The sequence below is a fragment of the Plectropomus leopardus genome, chromosome 13, assembly GCF_026936395.1.
Source record: "Plectropomus leopardus strain MGB_pleo_1.0 chromosome 13, ASM2693639v1, whole genome shotgun sequence".
NCBI classification, from domain to species: domain Eukaryota; kingdom Metazoa; phylum Chordata; class Actinopteri; order Perciformes; family Serranidae; genus Plectropomus; species Plectropomus leopardus.
This window is the reverse complement of record NC_142188.1, coordinates 34163681-34176285: the sequence shown is the minus strand read 5'-3', so window position 1 is coordinate 34176285 and position 12605 is coordinate 34163681. Positions and strand designations below refer to the sequence as shown.

Here is a 12605-nt window from a genome sequence, read left to right as displayed (position 1 = left end):
TGCAGCCTGGTGGAACATGGTTAGAACATCCACGGTGCTACAGTGGTGTCTGCTATACAGAATGCAAAGCCCAACCAAGCAAATGTGTGATTTGTGATTTCAGATAAAATTCACTTGACTTGACTTGACTCGACTTCAACCCTGACTTTAACCCTTTCAGACTGAAAACATGAGCTCTGTTAATAATAACCCTTTAACAGGCAATGTAATTACACAGTTGACATTTTTGCAATCAAATTGCTGGACTAAAAATTAGGCAAAAGCCATTTTTGGCTGTCTGTCCTGATTCCCTGAATTCTAATGTTTTGGTTGAATGGCACAAATGTGACAAAAGGATGTATCCGTATTTTACTGGGCAAAAAGTGTGTGACCGCTCGTGTAGTGACTGGATGAAACAAACCTAAAGTCGCTGAGTGGCTGAGGCTGGGCTCGCTCTATTGTGTCACACACCAACAAAAAGATTTGCTGAGATCCAAAAAAACACATTCAGTAAATTTACTAACAAAGAGGATTCAGCTTATTGTAGCCTGCACAAACTTATGCTTAAGATACTCACAGCAATCAAAGAGAAGTTCTGTCAACAAAATATACAGCGACTCATTCCCCTTCAATCCTATTAACCCGACTCAAGTGAAAAACAGATACTAAGATAGTTTATACACATCATGCACATTATACACGTCCATGTGACCCAACGCTCTCATTAACTCTTATCAGGAAACTAATAAATGATAATATTCCAAAACACTAACAAAAAACATGTAACAATACCAATATATAACTTCCTAAATCATATTAATATAAAACAATTCTCTCCTTTGCTGATGTTATGTTGACTTATATGTGTTTTATTATACAATTGGCATTCATATAAAGCCATACACTTAAAGGGATGGATTGGTTTTATATAGCACAGTGAACTTGATTTATATTGCCTATTTGCTCTTTTTACCACACATTTGGTACAGATCTTGTTTGCCGTTTGTTTTAGATGTATTGATTTATTTATTTTACAAGTTACATATTTTTTTAGATTTGTATTATATTACAATAACTACTGCAAATTTAAGAAGTCATTATACCAGGATTATGATTTTTTTTCCTTAATAAATTGATGCATTTTGTCAGTGTACTCGACACTCTGACACTACAATGTTTTTATATGAAAAACATGCAACTTTGGTTACACAAATTACAAAAATCCATTGATACCCAGCACATGTTAATGCATGCTTGAATTACCCTAACTGGGCAAGTCAACATGCGTACCTGGTGCCTGAATGGGTCATCTAGAAAAAGAAACAAAAAAAATCTTAAAAGTTTCTAAATGTGTATGTGTATGTGTATTTTAGGATAAAAATTGTGATGATAACTGTTTTGCAAATGTTTTAACAATTTACATCTTATTTTTTTGTCCAGCAAAATGCAAATTACAAAATACTCCAAAGGATTTAAATAAGTATTAAATATATTCAATAAAAATAATGATAAATTCTGGCTAAGCTGAGGCACAACAGTGCTATTAGCAAAGTGCTAAGTTCTGCATGCTAATACACTTACAATTGTTAAGCAGGTAACGTCCCTCTGTGTGATTTTCCTGTGTTTTCAGCATCACCTGAACTTAACTTCAAAGGTTGGTAAAAATGAAGCAATACAGATGATCATTTCCCATCTATTCAAGCTATACTAACAAGTCATCATCTGGAAACATTATTGTAGGAGTAGAAGTAGCCTAGTATGGTATATTAAGCAATGTATTCAGTTGCAATTTTTTTGCATTTCTTTTAGTGTAAACTTTTTAAAAAAATTTTTTATTCCTACATCTGGACAACATATTAAGAAGCACAGTTCAGATATGGGAGAAGGGGATCCTTGGAAATGGAGTTTTGGGGCCTTGTTGTTAGTGCAGGTTAGCTTTGCCAGCAGGTGAGCTGTAAGCTTGTCCTGAGCCTGTATGGTGGCTGTTTTGAAGTGAGAGTAAACACACTCGACTTGACTCAGTCTCCTTGTCTTGTCTTTCCTGCACTCCCACAAGACAGCCACTAACACTCCCTAACATCCGCTAACATCTGGCTTTTTTAATACAATGGGAAAGTGTACAATTGGCATTCACACTCGCATGAAATGACTCTGCAGCAGACAGGGGGTATTTATCACCTCTAACTCCAATGAGCAGTGATGGACACACAACAACTGTGTCCACCAGCGAGACACAATGATGCACTACTACTAATTACCGTCTGTCTCCTCCTAAGCAGTGCTAAAACATCGCTCCAAATTAGTCTCCACCCCCCCCAAACACACACACATCTGCTACAGAGCCGTGCACACAGCTCTGTGCTACTTTTTCTTTTTTCTTAGGGACTTGTAACTCTAAATGTTCAAACATTATCGTTCAGAATACAGTGGGTCATTTTCAGAGCCACAGACAGTTATTATCCTTCAGATGAACAATCAATTGAAGTCTTGATTGCTTGACAGCAAATATACATCAAATACATAGAAATGCATTTGGTTTCAGTCATTTGACCATTTCACAGTTGGATGTATAAATGTGGCTGCAGTGGAGCCTTTGAATAACCTTGACATTCAGCCCTTTGCACAAAGCTTCAAACAGCATTGCCTCCGAGTCACACTAAAGATTGGGTAGCTTCTGTCCTCTGGCCTGGGGTTTCCCCTGCTGTCACTGAGTGGGATGGAAAACTCAGAGTCATGCACTTTATACTCATATTAATGGTCAACAGCATTCTGTTACTATAATAACAGAGGATTGGATGATACACAGCGTGTATGCCAAGGGAGCTGAGCGACGGCTGAGAATCAACACAGAAAAGGCGTCTGCTGAAGACATGAAACATTTGAGAGCAAATGATTTGACTGTAAAACAAAAGCTAACAGATGACCAGGAGACTTATGTCACACTGTATTTACTTATTTTTGTGCCTGTCCATCTAATTCAGAGCAAAAGTTTGTCCACAACTTGAAGAGGAACTCGTTTCACATTTCATTTCTAAAAACCCTCAATTTACATTTTCCACTAAAGCTTTAATCTCATTCCTCTCCTCCAAATATAGGACCATAAAATGACAAATGTGAAGATTGCCCTTCCCTGACATTTCTTTCATTGGGAGCTCACTATTCAAATAAGTCAATGATTAGTTTTAATAAGCCTTGCCTAATATGACTGTTTGATGATACACTTCAACTTACTTTTGGGATCATTATGTCTTTCAAAAATTCTGGATACATATGCACACAATATTACTGAGAGTGTTTGAGAGGGGAAAGCATACTCTGACTGGATGAGACTTTATTGTCTCCAGGCACTTTCTGACATTTGACAATAACTTCTTACTCACTCCATTTTTCCTTGTGTGAAAAAATAACATTAGTCCATATTACAGGTGAAGATCTGACAACATTTCTCATCCCTGACAAATCACTTTCCTGCTGAAGCAGTGCAGACTGGCTGAGGGCCACTCACTGATTTTACCCTCGGTTCCATTTGTCTAATCTTGAACTCATCTTCCCTGCAGCTTTTTTTTAATAGTGTGTGTGTGTGTGTGTGTGTGTGTGTGTGTGTGTGTGTGTGTGAACTGAGTAAGTCCCCACAATTACAGCTGAACCCCTTCTACTGTGACAGATGCACTGCTTGATTAGTTTTATTGTATTTGTGTTATTTATGTTGCCATAAATAATATTTATGGGCGAGAGTCCAGTTCCACTCTCCAACATTTAGATGGAGGTTATGACTCAGCTGTAAGATTTATAGCTATGGGATGCACCAGTGTCTACTTTTCTTTTCTTTTACTTATTTTCTCTTGGGAAAAAGAGTTCAACTTCAAAGTTATCAAGTCTACAAAATATTTGTATATCAGCCTTTGAAAAAAATCACACCATTTGTAACTTTAGGTAAAAAATATCTGTATCTTTATCAATATATCTAATCTCTCTCTCTCTTTCTCTCTTTAAATATATATAAATGCTCTCTGAATGCTCCTTGATGCTTTCAGTCTTCTCTACAAATAGATGTTACTTGCTATGAAGGTTTGTTTTGTACATTGAGAACAAAACACTGTATGAGTTCAACCTCACTGACAGCTGAGAGAGCCAAAGATCCCTCTGAGCTCCAGCTGAATCCCAACACAAGAAATCAGCAGAGGAAAAAGAAAGTGGAAGCTGTGATTTAAACAGGGGCAACTTCCTGTTTCACTGTCACGTTCACAGTCATGCCTCTAACCAGGGATGGAGAGAAACTAGTTACATAAAACAGAGTTATGTCATTAAATCACACAATAAATATAATTATAATCCCCTACAGTAACAGAGAAACAATCTTTGATTAAAGCACAGTTGATCATCAAAACATTGGTGATTACAAAGGGCTTACATCACAATCTATTCTTCAACAGTATGTTGAATAAAACATTGATTCAGTCACTTTGCATCTTTTCAGCCTGCAGGAATGACTTCTTTTGGTATATTTCAGGAAAAAGTGGGTCAGGGATGTTTTTGACGTTTGTTAGAAAATTAATTAACAAGTTATAGAATGTAATAAGTTACATTACTTTAATGAAGTTGTTTAAATAGTTAAATTACTTATTACATTTTAACAGGTTAACTAGTAATGTGTTATCTATTACATTTCAAAATTAACTTCTCAACACTGCCTTTAATGAAGGAAATTAAAAACAAAGATGAATCCTGCATCTGTAGCCCCTTTTACACAAAGATGGCGCTACAGAGCCGTTACTAAATCCCCCATTATAGCACCCCTGTAATTTTACACAGAACCGAATGATGGCGGCATGATTCTGCTCCAGTGTCTGATTATGCACTGCATCGCAGCTTTGTGGAATCAAAAGAGGTGTGTCAGGCGTGACGTGTAACACAACACCGTCAGCGACGCTTTCTAAACAGAAACAATGGCATTAAAGTGTCAATAACAATCATTTACCTTCTCTGTTATATGCGGACTGATCTCTTCCTCTGTTCAGAGGGAAGGAGCTCCTGGACGTCATTGCTTACCCAGTTTGCAGACATTTACAGCCGCTGTTCTTAAATTGTGTTTAAGAAAGGTCAGACTCACCCCATCCCATGTATGCTATATACAGAACTACGAGGTGGCATAACAGCACATCATTTGCGCCTTGAACAGACAGTATAAAAGCGGGCAGTGACAGCATTCGAGGAACCAGACTTTGGTGTTAGTTTCATTGGAGACAATGCATGAACAAAAAAATCACACTAAAACCTGTCATATAAGATGCGGCTGCTGGACTGAACCATGATTTGGTTAGAGACCAAAAACAACAAAAACAAACTTAGATATATTTAGATAAAAACACAAGGAAGATTCACATTATGTGTGTTATTTAATCTGCTGGGGAAAAAAATCAGTCAAAGATGAACAAAGATATGGTAAGTTATAGTGCGATTTGCCTGTCCTGTTGACCCCTGCAGAAGTGACAGCACAGTCGGGCTCCTGGAATGCTGTCACAGACTCATGACCTGTCCTTCTTTTGTAGTTTCCTCACCCATAACAAGCTGGAACTTTAGAAAAGCTCTTGTCAAACGTGATCAACAAATCAAAAGCAGCTTTTACACTGATCTCCTGTGGTGGGTCGCACATATGAACACATTTTCAAATCATCACACTATGCCGCAAACAGTCACTTTTTCCAGCTGTATGTTTTACACAGAGCTTGTTACGGCGCTGTTACTACCTCCACTCCCTGCTCAGAGATGAGACCACTCTGTCTCCCCTTTCTGTGACTGGACGTAATATACAGAATGGGCAGCTGTAGGATGTCATCTAATTGGAAGGTCAGCGGTTCGATCCCGCGCTCCTTCAGTCAACATGTCAAAGTATCTGAACCATAATTCCCAAATTGCTCCCTTTGCTGTTCCATCGCAGTGTGAGGGAATGATTACTTTGTAGCAGGTGGCACCTTGTGCGGTAGCCTCGGCCACCAGTGTGTGAATGTGTGTGTGAATAGGTGAATGTGACATGTGGTGTAAAAGCACTTTGAGTAGTCAGAAGACTAGAAAAGCGCTATACAAGTCCATACAGAACAGCGAGGCGGCATAACAGCATGATATTCCCGCCTTGAACAGGAAGCCTAAATGTGGCTAATGTTTCAACGTCTTTGGTTGAAGAAAGAAGCAGGAAAACACAACAAGTCAATATTCATCTGCTCCACTGTGGTTCAATAGTGATAATGATGAAGGTCACTGAAAACAAATTTAGTGTATCCTCTCCTGTCAGGCAACAATGTGGGAACATTATTCTTCTTTTGAAAAAAAATCAATACATTTGGTGTCTCAATTATACTGTTGGTGTTATCAGAACTGCTTTTTTTCCAAATAGTATTTGTGACTGTTATTTATCTGGTCATGCATATTTCATAAGGAAAAACTTGTTTTAAGGCTTTAAGGGAAGCACAGAGGTTCAAAGAAGGTTCAACAAATACACTGTAGACTGAAATTACTTTTTCTCTTTTATGGCCTCCACAGGTATGGTTCAAGAACCGCCGCGCTAAGTGGAGAAAGCGGGAGAGGAACCAGCAGGCAGAGTTATGCAAGAATGGCTTTGGTGCCCAGTTTAATGGACTCATGCAGCCCTACGACGACATGTACACAGGCTACTCCTACAACAACTGGGCCACCAAGAGCCTAGCGAGTAGCCCGCTCTCCGCCAAGAGCTTCCCATTCTTTAACTCCATGAATGTAAGCCCCCTGTCATCCCAGCCCATGTTCTCTCCCCCCAGCTCCATCCCCTCCATGAACATGGCCTCTAGCATGGTACCCTCAGCGGTGGCCGGGGTTCCCACCACGGGGCTCAACAACCTGGGCAACCTCAACAACCTCAACAGCCCCACTGCGCTCAACTCGGTGGCAGTGACTGCAGCCACGTGCCCCTACGCCACCACAGCCAGCCCCTACATGTACAGAGACACCTGCAACTCCAGCCTGGCCAGCCTGCGGCTCAAGGCCAAGCAGCACACCAACTTTGCTTATCCGGCAGTGCAGAACCCCGTGTCCAACCTGAGCCCCTGCCAATACGCTGTGGACCGGCCAGTATGAAGAAGAAGCTCTGACGACGACCCCTGACCCAACTGACCAGCTGCAAGTCACCATCAGCCTGCCTCACATCACCTCGGTTCCATGCGTAAACTGCCAGATGTGCTGCAGACTGACAGATCGTGCTTCGATGGTACACAATGAGAATAATCTTCAAAACGGACACAACAAATAGACATGCTCAGATGGACCACCGCGCTTCAAAGCAATTCTTTCCAGTTTGTGAGACTTTGTCGCTGAACTGACCAACTGCTTCAAAGGATTTCGAAAGATTATATCCATTATCATTTTTTCCTTCTTTTGAATTGCATGATTAGTGTAAATGTAGAAACCAGAGTAAATAAAACATGGAAGCTTCAACTGGACTGATGGTCAACATCTTGGCCCAAAAACATCAAATGCGATCTCTGCTACTGTTGCAGGGAAAAGAACCTGTGGTTACATGCAGGAGAAATGGAGGATGTATATAATGGACTTTTTTTGTTTTGTATGTGACAAAAAAATATATGAAAACATACTTTAAAGATGAGAAAAGCATGTTCATCAAAAAGAACCTGGGTTTATGTACTATGAGCGCATATTTTACACTGAAAAATCAGACAAGTTGATACTTGAAATCATCTTGGAAACCAATTGCCTTAAAAAAGGAAAGTAAATATAACTATATAAATTAGTTTCTGTTTATTTTCTGTCTAATTGTTAAGTTTACTTGAAATTTAGCTTTATTTACTTAATTTTGTGAAGTTGTTGCAGCTAAGAAATGACGAATAAAATGACCTTGTTCTTTTGTAAGTTATAGCAACTTCAGTAAATCAAGTTAATTTGACTGAACTTGATCATCACAAAGAGGAATTTTCCAATGATGAAGTTAGGAGATCTGCCAGTTCTGTTTCTTTAACATGTTTAAGAAAATACAAAAATGACTGACAAGTTCGCAGCTACCGAGAAAGATAGAAAGACTGATTTAATTAGGGCCCGAGCACCAAATGGTGTGCGGACCCTCTTGGAATGCAAGGAATTATTGTTATTTTTCTCTCCAATGAATCGCATTTTTGGAGGTCTAAACATACTCAAAAACTCATGATTCTTGGTAGGCTTGTCCGGACTGGCGGAAAATTTCATATTTTGGTGGTTTCGGAAATGGGTATGGCAAAATGGCTCCAGAGCGCCCCCTAACGTCTAGCCCCAATTTCCTCTTTCACCTACAATTACAAAATTCGGTACACTTAGGTATCATGCCAAGACGCACAAAAAAGCCTCTTGGACCCACCCCCCAAACCCAACAGGAAGTCAGCCATTTTGAATTTTGTGCTAAATTTTGGAGATTTTGGGCCTCCTACTTTTGCCATCTTGTCCTACAGGATTAGTCCGATTGACTTCAGAATTGGTGAGTCCATTCTCAATCCCTTGGTGATGGAAAGTTATCACAGGTGTGCGCAAAACTTTTACGATTTTCCCTTTATGTGGCATACAATTTTGATGTCTCGTCATGAAATAGGAAATTGTTGTAACTTTGGTGTACATTGTCCGATCTGCCTGAAACTTCATAGATTTGATGGGGGTCCCGCCCTGAACACATCTGTATAACAACATTCAATAATCATGATAGTGCCACCTAGTGGCCACAGGAAATAATGCTTTTTTATACTTTTATCAACTTGGCCTACACAATTAATGGGATCCAGTTGAAATTCTGTCTGTATGATCTTAAGACCTTCTCAATTGAAAGTTATCAATGGTCTGTGCAAAACTTATACGGATTTTCCATTATGTGGTGTACAATTTTGATGTTTTACAAGAAAACAGGACATTGTTGTAACTTTGGTGTACGTTGTCCGATCTGCCTGAAACCTCATAGATTTTATTAGGGTCCCGCCCTGAACACATCTGTATGACAATATTCACTAGTCATAATAGCGCCACCTACTGGCAACAGAAAGTAAGCCTTGAGGGTCAATTATCATTGGATTTACATGATATTTACATGGTTTGTACAACAAATGATGTACACAAAGATGACATGGAATTTGTCTCTTCTCCACTGCCACCATTGGCCGCTGGAAGTACTACATCATGTGAAATAGCTTACTCCAGGTTCAAACTCTTTGCATATATTATGCAACTTTCAGTGAAATGAACAACCTCTTTAGCTGGAGTCCCACCAGTACCCCGACATACGTGGGGGTGTGAGGGCCTGTTCAGTCCTGCTTGCACCTTTACTTAAACTTGTCATTTTTAAATTGCAGCAATTTCACAAAATTTTGTAAACATAAGAACATTTTAAGTAAATTTAGCAATTAGACATAACATAGACGTATATTAAGAGTAATAGTTATATTTACCTCTATTTTTCAAGGCAATGGGTTTGCTAGACTTTTTTAAAGAAAAATAAACTTGTCAGATTTTACAGCGTAGGAACTTTAAACTGTGTTGTGAATTCTTCTCTCCTTGGAAGGTCATAGGTCAAAAGTCAGCTCGGTGGGCAAGAGAGCAGTCCTGGAAACTGAACACAACCTGAAACGGTTCAACATCAAACAAACAATTTACTCACACATACCAGAATATCAGCAAGATTTTTCAAGTCAAACTCTAAAAAGCCATTAAGTATATAGATTTGTGTGGTGTTATTCCAAGGGAGTCCATGACTGTAAAAATGTATGTAAGAGTGCAGTTGTCATAACAAAAAAAAACAAGCTTTTTTTCCCTGGTGTAGCCTGCTTTGTCTCATTAAAGAACCAATTAAAGGATCTGTTTTGATGAACTACAAATGAACTTTGACACTGAAAAGAAAAGTACATATCCTTTCATATCTGTAATCTAGAGTACATGGCTTCAGCTAAATGACAGAGACCAAAACACAGTGTTCTCACAACAATGAGCACAACACCATGGAAACCCCAACTCACTTCCATGGCAACACTTACGCAAGACTGAAAGAAAGTAGTAGGCAGGAGGGAGAGAGGCGGGAGATATAGATGTTCTTGATGGCCGCTCACTGATATGTTTGACCTACAGTCCGAGCGCTAACTGCAGGCTATCCAGTATCACAGCAGGAATTCACAGAGGCCGCTGATGAAGCAGGGCCAGGATTACACAAGAGCCTCAAGGAGCGAGGTGTCCCAATGGAGCCACAAACAAGGGGTTAGCAGCCCATCAATCCCCATCAGCCCCTGCAACTGTTTATTGCTCTGACATTTCCCCATGTTGTTGTTTTTTTCTTAAAGTGATTTCTAGGAAAATTTCATATTCATAGTCATAGTCATAGTCATATTTTAAATCACTTTACCATCTCCAAAATGTCTCCTCATGAGGGAAACATGTCTCAATATTTAGACTGCTCAACACTGAAATTCTGCTGCTAATATTTTCACACAGATTCTACTATTGCTGCTTATTCTAGAACTATTGCACATAAAATATCTTTAAACAGTTGTTATTAACCCTTTGAAAGCTAACCAAATTAACTTGATTTCGTTTAAAACCATGGGAAGAAGGTAATAAGCAACTTAAAGAAAATGATCTGAAAATGAGCACAAAAAAGTTAAGTAAACAACAAACACGGAAATTACCTGAAAAAATGTGCTTAAATTGATAATAATTCTGTAACATAATTTTTAATATATAGTTAGAAGATATTAGAATATTATATAATTACAATACTATAATTTTAAATGTAGTTTTCTGGACGTTTTTCCCTAGCTTTCATGAAACAAGTTGCCAAATTTCTTGACATGTTGCTCACTGTGTTTTCCCCTGTTTCTGAAAGAATTCAAACCAATTCGCTGAGTTCTTGTAGTAAACTAGAGATGTACTTTTAATGTATACATGTCATGGGTTCAGGAAGTTGAAAAAAGAGGAGAAAACAAAACACTATGTAGTTTAACCTTTTGAAAGCAAATTGCTCTGGTTTCTTTAAAAAAAAATGAGCTTGAACAAGGCATGGCTAAAAAATGAGCAAGAAACTAGTAAAAAGTTACAAGAAAATTGCTGAAAATAAGTAAATAAAAAGCATCTGAATGCAGCACAAATAAACTGATATTCATCCAGGTATCAAGGGATTAAAGAGTACAATGTGTTTTGGCATATCAAATTTCAAAACAAACACTAGATTGACTGCTAATATTCGTTTTCAACCCAGCAATTAGTAGTTTGACATAATATATGCAGTCAGGGTTCACTTACTAGCCTAATCGTAAGCCATAAGACTGTATTGTGTAAACTTTGACTGCGAAAAAGCCTGTGAGGTGAAGTTTCCATCAAGTGACCGTAAAACTGTAGAAATTTACCTTCCAATTACATTATCTGCATGAAATACAACATAATGGCCCTTACTTAAAATCCACCCAGAGGCTATTTTCCAGAGCTTTCAGATACATTTCACAGTTTTTACCTGTGATTGTAAATTGCACAGCTAAATTCAGTGAGAGGATCTAAAGTCAAAATAACAGGCAATGTGCAAAAATAATAGAATGAGATGATGAAGCATTTTCATGAACAAATATGGAAATTAAACTGATTCAAAAGATTTTAAAACATTTTAGATTAAAATAAAAAGCTAATAACTGTCTCTCTTTTCTGTTAATATTATTTCATAATAACACAGTTCACAGGAGACTCTTAAAGAAATTATTATTAAATTCCTGGCCCATAAAATAGAGAATTCCCTAACATAAAAGTGTGAATGCTGTCTCTTTGACTTCTCCGTTTTGCCTCTGGCTGAGGATTAAAAAATAATGTGGGACAAATACTGAGTCTGCACATACTAAAATCTACCTCAAGAGATGTTCCACATTTTAACCTCAGAACGACATTTTTAGGAAATCTCAGTGTCATCAGCAGCTGGTCCTGCTGACATACAAACAAAAAATAAACCCAGAAAAGACTGACTCTGAGAGCAGAGCGATGAATCCCAAAGACGTTATATAAATCTTATGCTTATAATACAGTACAGGTAATCTGCGGGGAAACCTGCAGTGTTCTAAATGTATACAGAAACATTATGTCTGTCTGTATAAATAATATGTTTTTAATTCCAACCAAACGTTAGTGTGTGCACGTCAGTTTTTCAAAACACGAGTAAACCTGCTATATAAAGGCAATTGGCTGCACTCCTACTGCCAATGAACACATCACTGCGGCACACGAGTCTGCCTTTCTGTCAGCTTTTGTGTGTGTGTGTGTGTGTGTGTGTGTGTGGATTGTTTTGTTTGTGTGTCCATATGACATCACAGACAGGCGAACAGGTAAACAGTAAACAGCAGCAGGAACACAGGTCCTTTTTAGTGGTTTCTTCTCTTTATATATGTCTTACTTATTCAGTCTCGCCTTCAAGGTCAGTGCAGACTAATGAATAATGTTTGAGCTGCTTATGAGGAGATGGATGGTAATTAGCGATGGCATGCATTGCATTTCTCACGTTAAGGAGCTGAAATCAATGTGCTCACTCGAGTGTTGTATTTCCATCAATGCCGACCGGAGCCAGAGGCGATAAAAACCTGTGTTTACTGCAGTCATTTGACCTG

General features: G+C 38.5%; 1 protein-coding gene across 1 annotated transcript in view; it reads left to right on the top strand.

The window, feature by feature from the left end:
- Positions 1–9827, top strand: part of pitx3 (paired-like homeodomain 3) — a 31310-nt gene extending 21483 nt beyond the window's left edge. Inside the window, exon 4 of the mRNA XM_042502353.2 lies at positions 6517–9827. Within this exon, the coding sequence (XP_042358287.1) occupies positions 6517–7086 (570 nt within the window). The 3' untranslated portion in view covers positions 7087–9827. The remainder of the gene's footprint in view (positions 1–6516) is intronic.
- Positions 9828–12605: the final 2778 nt, after the last annotated feature.